The sequence below is a fragment of the Atta cephalotes genome, assembly GCF_000143395.1.
Source record: "Atta cephalotes unplaced genomic scaffold scaffold00012, whole genome shotgun sequence".
NCBI classification, from domain to species: Eukaryota; Metazoa; Arthropoda; class Insecta; order Hymenoptera; family Formicidae; genus Atta; species Atta cephalotes.
In genome coordinates, this window is record NW_012130076.1 from 5,391,105 (window position 1) to 5,409,761 (window position 18,657).

The 18,657-nt window shown below is 28.2% G+C and overlaps 3 protein-coding genes across 3 annotated transcripts; 2 read left to right on the forward strand and 1 right to left on the reverse strand.

Moving 5' to 3' along the window:
* Nucleotides 1–2,256: 2,256 nt before the first annotated feature.
* Nucleotides 2,257–3,427, reverse strand: LOC105617295 (proline synthase co-transcribed bacterial homolog protein). Its single transcript, XM_012198861.1, has 4 exons — nucleotides 3,335–3,427; nucleotides 2,787–3,147; nucleotides 2,435–2,676; nucleotides 2,257–2,343 (listed from the first exon to the last, which is right to left on the reverse strand). The coding sequence occupies exons 1-4, from the start codon at nucleotides 3,425–3,427 to the stop codon at nucleotides 2,257–2,259; spliced, it is 783 nt and encodes a 260-aa protein (XP_012054251.1).
* Nucleotides 3,428–4,362: 935 nt separating this feature from the next.
* On the forward strand, nucleotides 4,363–6,597 carry LOC105617296. The gene is made up of 3 exons (XM_012198862.1): nucleotides 4,363–4,445; nucleotides 5,502–5,764; nucleotides 6,008–6,597. The coding sequence occupies exons 1-3, from the start codon at nucleotides 4,363–4,365 to the stop codon at nucleotides 6,595–6,597; spliced, it is 936 nt and encodes a 311-aa protein (XP_012054252.1).
* A 3,444-nt stretch (nucleotides 6,598–10,041) lies between these two features.
* On the forward strand, nucleotides 10,042–16,631 carry LOC105617369. The gene is given in 10 exon segments (XM_012198929.1): nucleotides 10,042–10,118; nucleotides 10,389–10,947; nucleotides 11,120–11,354; nucleotides 11,465–11,661; nucleotides 11,779–11,889; nucleotides 12,916–15,097; nucleotides 15,100–15,806; nucleotides 15,880–16,124; nucleotides 16,220–16,472; nucleotides 16,575–16,631. Coding segments are annotated over 10 exon segments (4,623 nt in total).
* The last annotated feature ends 2,026 nt before the right edge of the window (nucleotides 16,632–18,657 follow it).

Consider the following 18,657-nt stretch of genomic DNA (forward strand, 5'->3'; position numbering starts at 1 on the left):
ATTAACTAAATAATACTAATTAACTTTACTTTACTTAGTTTACTTAAACTAAACTATACGTTGTTCTATTTATTATTATAATAACTACTACTCTCTGTGTGTGTGTGTGTGTGTGTGTGTGTGTGTGTGTGTGTGTGTGTGTGTGTACATAGTATAATTTTAAAATAGTATAAAAAATAATATAAAAAAACGCAAAAAAATTTCGTAGGGCAATATAATCACTAATCGAATATCAATAAATGTGAATTCTATTTCATATTCTATTTCATGCTTACCTACGCTTACATATTAAAACATAAATATATAACTTGATTTCTCATGTCACTTTTAAATTTATATGCAATGTTGTGCATATCTCGTGCTTCGCACATGAACATTGCATCACGTGGACTACAGTGGGCACCAATCTCCTCATTTATGATTGCCTGATGCAAGTTTACGTCAAATTGCACAGGAGCCGTCTCTTTATTGACGTATATTATAAACTATTTAGTTGATTTTCTTTAGTTGTTATTTGCGTGTGCACAAAGAAGCACGTAAGAGAAGCATATTACAAGATATTTCTTAAATTTCAAATTATTTTTTTAAATAATACACAACTTGTGTTCCCTTAAAATACAAAGAATATCTTCTCGTACAAATAAATTGTCACGAATTTTTAAAAATACCGGTTATAAGCAAACCTTCGAGTAAAAGTGTGAAAGAACTATTTATCATTAAAAAATGCGTAAAAGTTAATAAAACGTGTTTAAAATTTTAATTTCAAAAACGAAATTGTATTCTCCAAAATTAAACAAAGAATGATTTTTATCACAATTTTAAAGACAAAAAATAGCAGCACGAAATTTATGTAAAAATATTTAGTAGTTTTTGTTATACATTTTTTTAATTCTTGGTATATAGAACGTAGCGCTTCAGTTTTGACCAATCAATCACTGCTGCTGAGCGAACAATGATTGCATACGACCTGTGATTTTGTGAAGAAAGTAACTGACTGACTTTCATAACTTTTAAGAACAGTAACTTGCGTAATTCGTGACCTTGCACAAGATACATTTGAACCATGCTCCTGTAAAAAAAAACGGTGAAGGTGACCTACATATGTGTGTCTGTACGACATAATGAGGCTGAGGATTGGAATTGGACCACGCCCTTTTATCATATCAATGTTATATGCATAAATTAATAAGAATAAATTAATAAAATTTATTTTATTTTATAAAGTGTTATATTTATATCAATTATAAAATTTGATTTAGAAAGGTTTGAGAGAAGAGTGGAAAAATGTATGCAGTAGTATTTAATAATGCTATCCAATTAATATAAACCTATAAATTAATCTGAACAAAGATAAGAAGAAATAAAACAATTTCTATTTCTAAAATGTACATATAATTCTCAAATTGTAAAAATATCAGATTTGTATTAAAATAAAAGATAAATATATTTTTTTTCTTAACTTATTTTAACTATTAATTTGTAGATTTCACTGATTTCACAGATTGTTAAGAGTTCTTATATCAAGTTCATATTAATTACATTTTATTATTGAAACATACAAGAAAATAAGGCAGGAAGTTACCTACAAAAATTCCTTGTAGATTATGTAAGATAAGAAAAATCAAAAAGATCAAATAAGTAATTTATGCTTGTTTAGTTCATAAAATTGAAATTAAATATTTATTTACATAAAATTCGTGGAATTTGTAATATATAGTTTTTGTAATTAAAAAATGAGATAATACTACAAGTTATCAATATAACATAATAGAGCATAAATTTAATTCTAATATATCTTAATGATCTTTATTAATATTTTACACATCATTATATATATTTATTTGTAATTGTAATGTATATATGTATTTATCTATAATGCAGCCCTTACAAATAATTTTCTCTATATATAATAATTTTCTAAGATTTCTTCTTTCAAGACAATCATTTTTTTCTAAATTGTCCTTCGATATAATTCCTTTAGTACTGATCGAATTAAAGTAATAAAAAAAAAAAATGAAAGACAGAACACATAATATTGTAAATCAAAATAATATAAATCAAAATAAAAATAAGAATTTAGAAAAGATCTTAAAAATATAACAAACATTTGATTCTGATAACTTAAAATAGAGAAAATTAACTATATTTGCTGCAAAAAAAATGTTTGTACATACATATCTGATGATATATTAAAATAACAAATATATTCCTATTTCATTATATATCCTTTTTTTCAAGACAAAATTAATATATCAATTATATTATATCTTTTTGATTATTCTTTTGTGGTCTGGCACCAAAAATGGCACTTCCTACTCTCACATTTGTACTGCCAAGTTCAATCTACAATAAAAAATAATAGATGCATTTCATATAAGAACATAAAATCTGTATGTATTTTAATACACTATTCATAATCATCCAAAGACCTTACCGCATGTTCATAATCACTGGACATGCCCATTGACAATTCAATATCTTTTACATCAATTCCCAATTCATCATGTATCTTTTCTCTGCACTTTATTAAACAAATAAAATCAGGATTTGGTCCATCTTTAATATCATACCCATACATTCCTATTGTCATAAGACCCATAAAATTTAAATTAGAGCAATTCTCTAGGACATGTTTTACAAGGGTTGATACTTGTGCAATATCACAACCATTTTTTTCTGTAATTAAAATTATTTTTATATAGAATAATCCAAAAAAATATATTGAGCTGAAAATTATTTTATCCAATATAACCTTCTCACATAAAATATAATAAATAACTCATTACCCTTTTCTTGACTTGTGTTAACTTGTATCATGACATTTAACTTGCTGTCGTTTCTTTTTCGAAATTTTGGCCATGAATTATTGAGTGCATTTGCAAGTCTATCACTATCGACAGTTTCAATGATATATAAATTTGGTATACTTAAAACTTTGTTGATTTTATTTCTTTGTAAATGGCCTATAAAGTGCCATCGAATTTGTTTGCATTTTTCAAGAATCAATGGGCTGAAAGCCTTCTCCACTAACTCATTTATATAATTTTCACCAAAATTTCTTTGACCAGCCTCATATGCGGATACTATTGAGACAGTAGATTGCAATTTGCTAATAGCTACCAGTCGCGGTTCATAATATTGATACTCCTGCAAGAATGAGATAAATATTTTGATATGCGAGTTAACCTTTGCATTAACGTTCGAAAACGCAATGTTCTCTATATAACTATTTAGCGCATTTAAAAAATGTACTAAACAGTTATATACATAACAGTTACATACATAACTTATATATTTAATTAATACTAAACACTAAATGCACGGAAAAGAATACCGATGTTCTCTTCGTGACAGCATATGATATCTTGTCGCAAACAGATTTCAAATTTGCTGCCACTTCTGCCATACTATATTTAAATATTGCCATAAATTGTTTCTTGATCAGTAATCGAATATATGCTTTTCACTTATCTAAGATAATAAAATTGTTTTCTTTCTCTTTAATACGGATATATCTTTCCCTTTCCATTTGTGTTTTTCCGAACTTTTAATTGTCTCATGTGTTTAAAGCAAGTAATAAACATTACGCAAGACACAATCAAATTTCGATCAATTTTGGAACGTAATTGCAATAATCAGGTTAAATCTCTAGTGTCGTATTCTTAGGAGCTCCTCACAATAAAAGGAACAGAGAACAGAAAATAAGAATTTCGACCTATCAGAAATCATGTATTGTGGAATACACAGTTTCTGATAGGTTGAAATTCTTATTCTGTTCTCTGTTCCCTGTTCCTTTTATTGTGCGGAGCTCCTTATTCCCTAGTGTTCACTAGGATTTCTGTGATTGTGCGCATGCGCCATCAGCAGCGATTTGTCAGCCATTATGGTTATCAATGGCGTAATCTTATTATTATTATCAATATTGCGTTTATTCGTTGTTATTTCTGTGGCAGGTTATAATTATGAAGATTATCATTAATATTTTATCCATGAACAAGAAAGTAAGTATTGATTCATCTCACATATCTGTTTTCATTGTATATTAATAATGGAATTTTTATTTTTTCTGTATCCTAAACATTTGCGAACTTGCAGATTAATCGAACGGTAACTTGGTCGAAATTCTAAAAATTGAATTGCTGCTACTAATTTCTTGTATTATACAACTGTACAAACAATAGCACGTATACCTATACCGATCTTGTGAGAGATAAGATGGATAACAAAGCATCATCTTTTGGCATGTCATTTTGTGAATTCGTGTATCAGCAGACACGGTAGTGTCTGCACTAAGAGCACGCGTAATTATTACTTAACATAAAGAATTCAAGCTTGCTATTTGGTTTATAAAATTACACAAAGATGGATACTTCGAGGCAGCAGGACAGATCTCTTGGTAGTGGAATTTCATTGCCACAATGGATGAAAGGAAAAATGGATAATAGGTAGGTTCTATCTCTAATAAATTTGATCATTGAACACATTTTATGGAGATATTTTTATAACAATTGTATACCTAAATGATTATTATAATTACTAGTTATGACATCAGGATGTTTGAAGTTGTTATTGCATGCATTTGATATTTTGCCAAATTAGCTTATGTGTTATTTATAGTTAAGTATGTTTGTATATATTCTTTCTATTGGATAAAGTGTTTCTAAAACTATACAGCTATTATTGTTCTATACAAAATATATGAATTTGAAGTACTTGTATTAAGTATTAATTAATTAATATATATTAATCTTAATATTTGTTATTTTGTATTAATGTAAAAGCTATAGCTTGATATGATTTTATATTTGTAATCTAGTAAATTATTAAAAATTCTGTGTTTTAGGATGTTCAAATTCTTAGCTGAGTGCTTTCCAGGGCTGCATTTGCTTTGGCACTTACAGCGTTTATGAGTATTAATTGTCTTTGTTTAATATTTAATAAACAACAAAGATGAAACGATGCTTAAAGTGTTGTGAGCACCAAAGCGAGTACACCCAAGATGTCATTTTATCCTTGTTTAACATTTAGAATAAGACTAATATTTCATTTTTCTTGTGACAGATTTTAAGTGTTTTGATTGGCCACAAGATAGAGGATTTCTAGAAACTTAAAAATTTTTCTATTTTACAGTCAATCAACATTCTTGAAAAATTGATTATACAACAAATAGAATATTAGCCCAAAGGTGCTATTATGTTTGTGCATCTTTTTTGAAAAACATTTTTTACGCCTATTCTATTCTTTAAGCCTATTGATTATAAAATAGAGAAATCGATTTCGGAAATCTTTCTGTTCTGTAATCATTTGTCATATGATTTATCAAAAACGCACAAATGAAATCTCACTCTGATAAGGATAAAATGATATCTGAGTGACACTCAAGTGGGAATCTGAACAGTCCTATGTATTGATTTTAGTAAGTGTATTGGGTTTACTAGATTACATGTGACCTAGTATAAAAAATTGCATCATATGCTACAGGCATAATATACTTTTTTTAGATTTGATTTTGACGAAGCCGCATTCAGTCCACCATCTTATGACGATAGTTTCTTTTATGTAAGATATCCAAGATCGCAAAATACTCAACCACAACACGGATTGAAGCACATTGTAACTGAGGTTTTAAATGAAAATATTGCGAGCTCTACGAATCAGATAACGAATGAAAAATCCATTTCTGACTTGAAAGAGGTCAAGCAAATTGATTTTAGCAAACATCCATTGCCATGTCAACCGTTTATACCGGTTGTAAATAATACAGGTATATTATCAAAAATTTTGTTTTTTTTTAAATACACTGATTAAAATATAAAAATATTATCATTGCCCGCGTTCAGCAGAACGTTTATTTTACAATTGTTGGAACTGTTTTTTCTTCATCCTGTTTGGATAATACTTTTAGATCTAAAAACATAATCCAATCAGCACGAAAAAACTTTCAATAATTGCAAAATAAACTTTCTTTGATATTATTCTATTGATATAATGATATATATTATTTTAGCTGGTGGTATTAGAGTAGATAAAGCTTCAGCGAGAAATGTAAAACTTAAATCACAGGGGACGGATGACGGTTTTCATGGTGAACCGGCTCTTTGTGGCAAATCAATCGTTCATGTAGCTAGTCAAATGATGTCTGGTAAATTCACCAAAGTATTCACATCGGATTCGCGTTCTCAGCAGACAGAGAACTCGGTGAAAAGTGTCAGCAAATCATTACCAGCGACACCACTAACATCACCAACAGGATCTCCAGACAGTTCGCCGAAAGCACGTAGAAAGCTACATAACCGATATTTCACTGGTGCATTTGTACCGGATAAAGAAAAATATCAGGGTAATTGGATTTTGGCAAGCATATTAGGTCAATCCAGGGAAGTAATTACAGCAAAGATAGATGAGGAAGATGAGCTTTTTCCAGACATGGAGCCACGCAAGCCACTTAATCGAAAAAAATCAATATCGTCTCAAAATCTTACATATATAGGGAAAGAAGAAAAATCGGTGGATAAGTCATCTGTTTATGTAAATGTGCTCGAAGCTAAACCATCAGAACTAAGAGAGATGAATTTTTGGTCTCCGACTTCCATGTGAAGTTTTACATTTTGTTTAATTTAGTTGTATAGTTTTTATCATGCTTCTACCAAAGCATATTTAGATGAATTTAGTTATTAATGCACATAGTTGTAAATTTAGCTCATAATACTAACTTGACAATATTTCATATGAGATTGATATATTATTGTATATTTTAATTGGAATTTTTCTACGAGTTTGTAATCTTTTAAAAATGACAGCTAGTATTATTTGACTATTTAAATTGCAGAATTGTATTTAAAAAATATCGTTTCTCTATTTCTTTCCATTATTAAATATGAGAGAGAAGTATATGTTAAAAAAAAAATAATTTTCTCTATATTATTATATGTTCGTATTACAGAAGTATTGTATTTGCGTACTTGTGTTATCCATGCTTACACTCTCAAAAATGCTTTTAAGAATTGAAAATGCAATACGGTTTGTTAACTTACCTATTCACGAATATCAATATATTGTAATTAATAATTATTATTCTCCATGCGTTACATATAAATCGTTACATAACTAAAATGCATCAAATATATCAAATCTTACAAAGACGTTAAAAGACGTTTAAATAACATCTAATGTCTTGTATTATAAAATGTGATATAATGACCTTGAAACTGAGATATGAAATTGATACTATGAAATATATGTTGTACAACTATTATAAATTCCACTATTATAAATTTGCACGAAAAGTACCGTTGAAAGATAGATTTTTATCAAGCACAGATGAGTTATATACGAATACATACAGCTTATGTTAATTGAATTTATGTCAATAAAAAAATAAAATAACATTTTAAACATATTCTCATTATTATTTCAATAAATATGTGTATGGATGCAATTAAACTATTTATTGGATTATTTAAATATCATTCAAAATGATTATGATCAGATTTTATATTAGATTAATTTTAATAAGCAGATAAATATTTATAAATAAAATTATTAATGTTCAACAATAAGAAATAGAAGTAATGGCCATAACAGTTAAAATTAAATCTTTATTATTGTTTAAATAATTCAATCTGAATTGATTTGAATTACTATTGGATTGTCCGGAAAGTTCGTGCCGCTTTTGAAGAAAAATTGAAACGCAGAAGATTTAAATTTTAATATACATTTATTAAAGTTAAATTTTTTGCGGCATGAATAACCTAATATATATGTATACTATATATATATATATATGTGTGTGTATGTATGATGTATGTATATATAATATGTACATGCATATTACTATATTTATAATCATTCGAACTATGCGCTGAATTAATTTTCCAGACTTATAAACGCAATTAAACTATTGTAGTAATATACTAAATACTACGAATTAAATTGACAAGCAATTTTTAATAATTTGATGCTCAAAACATTTTTAGATATTTTAAATCAGATGATAAGTGATTTTAAACAGACTGTAGAAATTATTTATTGTACTTAATGCTGACTGAAAGGTCGAAACTCGAAAGCAGGTCACTATGGGCGAGCGGTCAAGTCCCTAGATTAGGTTAGTATCACATGTGGTCCGATTCACGCTTTAAAAATCATTTCATCCTTGTTGTTTTTAAAATGTTAAACGAAAATAAATGATGTTCATAAGCGTCTGCAAGAATTAGATCATGGTCTAGTGGTCTGTTTTCTGCACTAGGGGATCGATTCTGTATCTTAAAATGAGATGAAAATTATAAAAGCGAATTTATTAGAATACTGATTATTTCATTGGTCAATATATATAGTGAATTTGCTCGTTTGTAATTTTCATCTTGAATTTTTTAATTGGTCAGTTTGTAAAATTCTTTCTTCTAATTGGTCTATCAAACGCTTCAAAGCATTTGTAGCGAGACTTTTGTCCATATTCATCAGTCAGACCTTGTACTTAAAGCTTCCTTAAATTTATCTTTAGATGCTCAGTAGCCAATGAAATAATTCATAAAGTATCTGAAGATAAATTTAAGGAAGTTTTAAATATAAGGCCTGCCTGTGAATATGGCATTTGACCACAGCTCTTGTTTGAAGAATCGACCCCTAGAAATCTCTTTCTCATTTTCAACAAATATTAAACATATACCTATTTCACTCTAAGTTCACTCTAAGTAAAAGTATACACTGGTTCAGTCACAAAAAAATCTTTGCTTATACTTTTTTACACTTTTTACACTTAAAATGAAATAGATATATATATATATATATTTGATACTGAAAAGAGAGAAAGCGATGATGTTGAGTGTAAAAAGTGTAAACAAATCAAACAGATCTATGCCCGCCATGATTGTATCTTATAGCATTGTAAGATCATTGTCATCCCCATAATCACGTTAATATTATTTTAGTATCAAACATGATGGATTCTCCAGCCTGTACGTGCGGTGACCCTAGACAGGATGCCAACTATGTAATTTTTTATTGCCCCTTATCTCGTGACAGTTCACCCCTCTTAGTAAATTTATCAAGAAAACTTTTCCTCATTACTCTAATGATATTTTTTCTATGCTTATGGACCCTCAGATTAAAATTTGCAGACTTCTCCTCTCCTTTTTCAAATCTCTGCAACTATTGAGTTGAGTCCCCTTTCTATTTTCCCTCTCTCACTGAAATATAATAAAGTCTATTCTATTCTACTTTCTCTCTCTCTTTCTCTCTCTTCTCTCCTCAGCGTCCTCCGAATGCGGCTCGACCGAGAGTGGTGCAGTTTGACTCGGTTCGCCCTGGGTAGTGCGTGGAATTTTTTGCCGGGTGGAAGGAGAGACTGACGCTCTTCCTGATTCTAGTTCTTTTCGTCTCTACAGTTTGACTCTTGTGGAAGGTTGTGAAGGTGTCTGGAAAACTGGCCGAGTTTATCCCGTCAACGAGGACTAGGACCATTAATTACAAAAGACAAGACATTATTTTAGTATCCTTCTCTTTATGAAATGTTTCATGATCCCGCGGACGAAACGCACAGAAAACCACGTCAACTTAGGAATACACCACTACAGAAATATGTTCGACTCGCGGCACTTACTGTAACCCTTTTATACGCTGGTGCGATGTATATTTCTTGGAGAAGAAAGTAGGTTTATATACTTACGTAAATTTTACGGACAAATAAATCTACAATTTACGTTATTTATTTTTCCATCAATTTCGGTATTTATAATGTTTAATTAGTTCGTCTAGTGAATATAAGTTCCTTGAATGTTTTAATTTAAATTTAATATGAAATTTTGTTTTGCAGTGTCGTTCCATTGTTAAATGACGAAAATATAATCAGAGAATTCACTCTCCCAAGAGACGAGAGAGATATGTTAGAAGATTACAACACAATTCCATTTTTGAAAGGTATTATTGAAAAGTTGAGTGATAGACAACGAACTAAATCTAAAGCAGAAGCTGAATTAGAAGATATGCAGGCTAAAGCTGAATAAAGTTTAAACAGAATATTCAAAGTTTACATAACAGTAATGGATGTTGAAAAAAAATGGATTCTGTAAACCTAGTAGTTTAGAAGGAAGATTGAGATTAAGGAAAAATGATATGGAAAGGTATATATTATAACATGTTAAATATATTAAATTAATAACATAACTTTTATAGTCCGACTTAATATAACATGTATCTTTCTAATAACATATAATGATAAAAATATATTTGAAGTTAAAACATATCGTATGTCTTTATTATTATATTCTTTTTTCCTAAATTAAATGAAATTAAATTTGTATTTTGCAAAGATATTTATTCTTTGTATTAATAAAAGCTATTTGAATTACCTTGGGATATCTTTATTAATATAAAAATGTTGTTTTATTTAGTATGGATAACAAGGTCCTTTCTAACAATAATGAATCTAATACGGATGATACTGCTTGTACATCTCAATCTCCACTTGATGACAGTATATTGGATTTTAAATCGCCAAAAAGAATACATTCCATGCAATCGAAAATTATTAATAGTAACAGATTTCCAGATAAAGTCAAAAAGAAAGTACTCCATTCTAAACCTAAAATTATTATAAATGAAAAGAAATCTAAAAGTGGAAAACCATTACAGAGTAAAAAGATTCGTGATATACAACAACCATTAATTGAATCATCTTTTTTTAAATCTGAAAAGAAAGAAATAGAGTCACCGCAAAGTTCAACTGTTGTACAAACTGCTTTTGTATGTCCATTGTGTTTTAAAAATCTTAAAGATGAAAATTCACAAGCTGTACATATGAAGAGTTGTGCCACGAAAAATAACATGTCTACAAAAAAATTAATGGATGCTGTGGAATTACAAGAACGGCAAGCTGCAGAAAGAAAATCATTGGGGCTTCTCTCCGCTCCTATATTACAAGACAAAAAGAAATCTGCTCCTCGTAAAATAGTAGGTATTTAATTGTTCGGATATCTACAAAATGATGATTTTTAAATTGTCAGATTGTTGAAGCTTGATGAGAATTTAATTGAGATAATCTTCTTAAAATTTAATTAAATTATTGACAAGACAATAATATAAATATTTTTTAGACTAACTGATTTAAATAATAATTTTTTAGGCATCGCATGATGATCCTGATCTTCAACTTGCTTTAGCTCTTTCCAAATCTCTATATGAAAAAGAGGAAATGGAAAAATGGGATGAAGTTCAGATCGTAGCAATATCCTCTAATCCATCAGTATCAGATAATAATGCAGAATGTCCTCAGAAAGCAACATTGCAAAATTTTGGGTTTAGTAGCAGTAGAAATGTATTACCAACAAACAATTTGCCCACCAGTAGAACTAAGAAAAGTAATTATATGTTATATTAATTGATGCAATTGATAAACTTGCATCTAATAAGAAATATATATTTTAGTATATAGTTTACAATTTTTTTTAATATTTTTCTTCTTTCTAAGGAAAGCCTATTGAACCAACCATTTTGCAAAGACGTACAGCTCTAGAAAGAGAACGTATTTTAACAGAGAGAATAGCTGAGATACTTATGGATTGTAAAGATTTTACTCAAAGATCTCAGGAAAAAGTAGAAGAGTCTAATGGCGTTAAAGAGAAGATTGACATAAAGAGTCAATTACTTCAACAATTACGTCAAATTGTAATTATACTTTATTTTTTATATAGAAAAATTTTTTATATAGAAAAATTATTTTCTAATCCGAATATCAGCAGACTTTAAAATATTATATGTTATACATATATTATTATTTTTAAGGAGAATACATTGTGGGATAGGACAAAACTAATTCTAACTAAAGATATATTTTATGTAAAACAACTATTGTCTCAAATAATACCATTAGAAAAGAAAGAGCAGAAATCAAATGTAAGTTATTATCTATTGGCACATAAGTTATTATATTAAAAAAAAATATATATATATATATTTAATAATAAATATATATATTTTACAGGATGTCCCTTTAAAGGATCCATTCAAATATTTCAGAAACACTGCATTAAATCAAAAAATGTTTCAGACAAAAGTTTTGTGATTTCAAGAAGTTTTAGCTGGTCGGACATCTTGGGCAATGCTAATGCCGACGATATTGTAATTTTCCTATAACTCGCAAAGTATTCAATAAAAAAAATTTTATTATAGAGTTTTGAAAAATTCTCGAGGTAAGCTACAAGAATATCTAATGAAAAATGGGGGATTTTATTTAAAAAATTCAAAGTGATCTTATCTTGACAACGCCGCTCACGGTCAAACCAATGATACCATCTGATGTCCTCTTCGAAATCACAAAACTTTTGTCTGAAACATTTTTCAATTTAATGCAGTATTTCTGAGATATTTGAGTGGATCCTTTAAAATAGAACACCCTGTATATAAACAAGAATGTCCCACAATTTGTGACCGAAATTTTAATAACATTCCTGACTTAAAAATAAGACAAAAATCTTAATATAACTTAATATACCATAAAATGTCGAGACTATATAATAATTTTTAACTTAATAGTGGTTAAAGTTAACTAATATAGAGCTAACATTTCGCGCGCTCAGAGTACATCATACAAATGAATGTTCATACGTCTGTTCACTCCATGTAAGATTGAAGTAATAACATATACAATAATATTAAAATATAATATTTCACTAATATTTAAACATAGAATATAATTACATATGCAATGCACATAACATAAAAATATTACAGGATATTAAAAATAATAAATATGTATAACGAATTAATTTAAAAATTATTATAGTCTTGACATTCTGGTATTAAGATTTTTGTCTTTTTAAGTCAGGAATGTATTATTTCGGTCACAAATTATGGGACATTCTGTTTTTTATATAATAATAATATATTTAAAAAATATAATAACAGTGTTCTGCTTTATAGGAAGAGAAGAATGCTATAAAGCTTATGGAATTAAACATAAACAACGAAAATTCTTTAAATAATGAACAAATGCAAGAAATAAAAGATATACAGAACGTTATAAAAACAATGGACACTAATGAAGCATTAACGATTTCTTCAAATATTAATATATGTTGTAAAGAAAAGCAATTTCTTGACAATTTAGCTACAAATTGGAGAAATATACTAAATGATAGTTCTGCAAGTGATATTATTGTGTTCGTTAGAAATAGCAAACACATATGGACGCATAAGTTGGTTTTCTATACACGTTGCGCAAATATTTTACTTGATGTAATATCTAATGATACAGAGTTCTCTACTGCAAAAGAAAAAATTTGTTGGCTTGATACAGACTATAATGTCGCCATGGCCTTTTTAGAATTTATTTATTGTGGTGTAATCGATAAGTATTCAAAAATACTTGATTCTCAGATAACTTTATCTGGTATTAGAGCTTTAGGAAGGAAATACAAAATAAACGATTTATTTGTTTATTTGCGTCAAAAGAAATCTAAATCTACAGCAGAAGTTAAACATAATTGTAATACTTATGAAAAAAATACAGAAAATGTACATCCAAATATAGAAACAACTTTTGATGTTTCAAAATTAAATAAATCTTTCAACAAATCACCAAATTGTACGCATAATGTTGTGAAAAACATTCCATGCTCTCAGAAAACACTATTAGGGGGTGTTAATGATGATTTATACCTTCTTGAAAATAATTACGCAGCTGCAAAGAACGAGTACATTTTGCAAGACGAAAAAGATACTTCACTGAAATTATCAGAGGAAATGAATTTCAAGAGCAACACACTGGCAAAACGAGAAACTAGTGTATCTCCTGACATGTTTGATGAAACATTTGTGATGAAGCACAATGATAAATCTACAGTACACTCTAAAGATTTGGAAGATTCTAATATCCATATATTACTGAATTTGCTCAAACAAGATGCAGATGTTGATATCTGTAATCAAAAATTATTAACTGCAAAACCCCAGAATACAAAACATTTAAAGTTAGATAGAAGTACATCTATTTGTTTGAAAAATTTGGAACAAAGTGTAGAAATTAATCCAGTCGAATCAAATTCTCTGAAATTTTCTACCAATGATATGCATAACAATTTTTTAATGGATATATCCCAAAACAATATATCTGAATGTAGTCAGGATCGTTTTTCAAAGGTAATAAAACAGAAAAGTAATATCACATTATTTATCGAAGAAATCCAGAAAGAAAACGCGGAATCGGATGCGTTGATAAATGCCACAGAGATGGAATGTTCTGTACAAATATCTTCTATAAAGCATAAGAATCCATTTTGTATAGATAAATACGATAACTCCAATCTTCAACCTTATGATAATGATGTTGAACAATCAGTTGATACAGAGAAAAAACCCGGTAGATTATCTATAATAGAGCAGTGTATGCAGTCATATGCTGCCAAAAATCCAGAATTTTATTCTCGTCTTTCTAATGAAGATGTAAAAGATGTTAAACAGATTAATAATTCGCACATAGATTCTCTATTATCTAAAAAGATAACAGAATCTTCCCATAATAATATATTGAATTGTACACAAAACTTTACTTTATCAGATGAGAGAAATGTTTCAGAACAAGTCACAACTGTACCGATAGTATGTTCACAACATACTGAAACAATGAATCGATCGCTTAGCGAAACAATTTTTGATTTAGAAACGAATGAGAAAGAGATTTCTATGTATTCTAAATACATGAGAGATCACAAGGATAATAGCATAGCAAAGTATCGAAGAGCAATCAGTAGAAATAAGTCAGATAATAATCTATCTAATAAAAGTATATTATCTGATTTCCTCAATGAAGACAGTAATGTTAATAAGGCTGAAAAAGATGAAATTTTGACTCAATCTGTTTTGACACAAAAAGATGTAGATGTAATTGTTTCATCAGATTCAGATGTTGAAAGTACATCTTCCAATGTTAGCCATATCTTAGAGAACAATGACTCCAGCTGTGAAAATATCATGTCTCATTCTCTGCAACAATCTAGAAAAGAAATAGAAAAAAACAAAAAGGATATGACAAATGAAAAAAACAGTCAATCCTTCGAAATTAACAAATTTTCAAAAGCAATGACGACATACTTGGAAGAAAAAAAAATATTAATAGCGCAAAATTAAATCCAGATAAGTTAAATACTACAGAGATAATGACACAAAAATATAAATTTAATGAATTAAATGCTCAGAAAAAGGAGTCTATACTAAGTCCGATCATGGTATCTTCTAGCCCAGATTTTTTAAATAATGAAAGCTGCAGTCCAATTCTACATATGGAAGACTTGCTTCAAGGTAAACTTTGTACCGAAAATGTATCAGGATTAGAGGCTTGTAAATTAAGAAAGTCAACCACTTTTTCTTTTGATTTTGAAGACGATATATATCTTGCAAATGTTGATATTGATAAATATGAGAAACAACATATTTTGGAGAAGAGTCGATCATTTAACATATCAAGTATAAGAAAATTTAATAATAGTAGTACACGCAAAAGCAATGATAAAAATAATCATGGAAATATCAAAGGGAGAGATATAGCAGCAAATTATTGTGGAAACTTAGATAATAATGTTACATCTTTGACTCAAAATTTTACAAGTGTTAAGAAATTTAAAAAGAAATCTTTATCCGAGGGACAGATTAACACAAATAGATTACGTAATCAAGGAGTAATATCTACAGATATGTCCAAACAATTTCAATGTAATTACATCCAGAACATTGGAAATGCAAAAATGCTTAAAATAACTGATAAAGATGTTACACCTCCGCCTGTTTACAACGATATGAGTACTCCTGAATTACACGTAAGTTAATTAGTGATAAATTTTTAAAATTGAAAATATTTTCTTTTCTCACGAGCAAATTATTAATTTTTAGAAAGAGATGAAAAAATATGGATTAAAGGTACAAAAACGTAGCAGAGCTGTAAAATTATTAACGCATATTTATAATGAACTTCATCCTTTAATGCCTGAGAAAACAATAGAACAACAGGTCACTGAAATTTCGAGCGATGAAAATGAAGAACCTCCACTGAAGAAACGAAACGTAGATGATAACAGTTTCGAAAAATTGAGCAATTCAGAAGACAGTGAAAATGAATTGCTTTGTTCTCAAGATAGGTAGATCTAATTAATGTAAATACTAATTAACCTTTTTAGCATAATATGACATTTTATATAGATATAATAAAAAAGTGACATTATATCTGTTACAGCAATGATAGTATAAGCCCTACAAAAGAAACACTCAACAAAGAAATGGAATTTTATGAAACCGAGTCATCATCGGTACTGGAGAATTCATCGAATATTACAGAAGCCTTTATGAAACTAATCAATATTGATAAAGCTTTACATAATAAAATATTACAATATGAGCCAGTGAATATTGATCATTTGCGTTGTATGTTGCAAACACATGGATTTAAATGCAATTTGCCTAATCTCATGAACTTTCTAGATCAACAGGTGCGTTTTCTTTATTATTTTAACATATGTATATATATATATATATATATATATATATAAAACTGTCAAAAAATATATAAATAATATGGATTTTTATTTTAGTGTATTACATTTTATTCACCAGAACAGAATGCCAAGAGAACTCGCAGAAAAGCATAATTCGTCAATATTTACAATTTCTTTATAATTAATTCTTTATAATTAACCCTAGCTATACACACTGGAATTCCCGGGGCTCCAGCGCAATTTTCTAAATCAACATTTTTTTCGCGTTTAAAAATTTTTTTTTCTTTGATCTCAATATCCTAACCTCTAATCCTAATCTCAAAACTTCTTATGTTTATCAACTTTTACACATTATAGACTTGTTCCTTAATCAATTCTTTATCGATTGAAAAAAAAATTAATTGAAATATATCCATTTTAACAGAAGTTACGGTAACAAATATGGATGGGATCCTAGGGACCTCAGTGTGTATATCTAGAGTGCAAAAAACAAGTGTGTAGAGCTAGGATTAACAAATTTGTATATAATATATTTTTAATTAATAAACATTAATATAATGTATATTTGAGATAGAAATCATTTTCTATCTCAATTATATATTACACTATACTTTGTATGGCGTAATATATAATTTTATATATGTAACGTAATCAATTCGTTTGATATCGTTATATATTATATATTTCTATTAATTTAATGAACTAATACATATATTTACCTATATTATAGAAATTTAAATGTACATAGAATTTATTTAATTTTACTTAAAATCTTATTAAAATTTATATTTCTTTTTTAATTTCTGAAGAGTTCAAATGTCAAAAAGAGTTTCAAATACATAACATTCATAATAAATGATTAAAATAAAAAATCTTTTTCGAAAGAATGAAGAACTTGTAGACTTTTTTAAATATATTTTTAAATATATTTCCTAAATTCAAAAAAATTTCATAGCTTATGATTATTCTGTTGAGAGCTAGCCGCTAGTGTTTATTGGTAACATCGATTTGGTAAGTTGGCTGCTGCCACAAATGATACATGATATATATTATAACGTACGACAAGTGTTAATAACATCACACTGTAAAAACACGCCATTCTTGGATAAAGTCAAGATGTTGACAAAGCAGTTAAAGTATTGATCTTAAGATACATTTAAATGCGGAATATTATATGTCAAATACGGAATATTTGAAACTTGCGCTTGTTTTAGCTATTATATATGGCAGATTTAGATAACCAATAAAAAATCATTATTTCAGTGACGTAATGGGAACCCTAATATTTCAGGCTTTTTAAGCTTGTTGATTGGCTATGGGACAGAGAAGTTCTCGGACCTCTTTATTCTACAGCCAATCAACAAGCTTAAAAAGTTCATTTTACGATACGAAGTTCATTTTATGATATTAGGCTAACTTGCATCACTTGCACATCCTTTCGACTTGCAGGCAGGCGGGTTATCATTTATCCAGTCCTTGTCATTTGCCCAGTTGTCGACAGTTGTCGATGATTGTCGACTTATGATTGTCTTTCTAGTATTCCAGTATTCCATATTGCTACTTGCAGACCGTTTTTTCAGAAGTAATACGTTGCATTTTGTTGCATTTATATCGAATAAGGTATTTATCGTCGAGAAAACAAATTTTTATTTTGTAAAATATATCATAAATTTGAGATATGTTATCATTTATAAACTTATTGTAGTATGTAACATACCACATGTTACACACACAACAGTCAGTGTTTTTTGTTGACAGATTAGTGCACACACAGTGCATTTTAAAGTCATTGTACATAAATCGACATAAAGATGTATGTTTAATAAAAATATAAAAATGAATTAAACCGTGAAATATTCAATACATTTCATTGTACTATTTGATAAATACACATTGGGTATTTTGTCAATTTTTTGTTTAATTAAGATATCTCGCTTTTACATTTAGATTAGTATTCTAGTATACAACAGCTTTAATGTACACTGAATGCGCATCAGTTCTGTCAGTGAAAAACGCTATTAATTATTTAATTACAATATTTTATAATTAAATTTGTATTTTTTATATATCACATATAGCTACTGATAGCATAAAATATTATAAAATTATAATTCAATATATATATATATATATATATATATATATATATATATATATATATATTTGTAGTCTCTCTGAT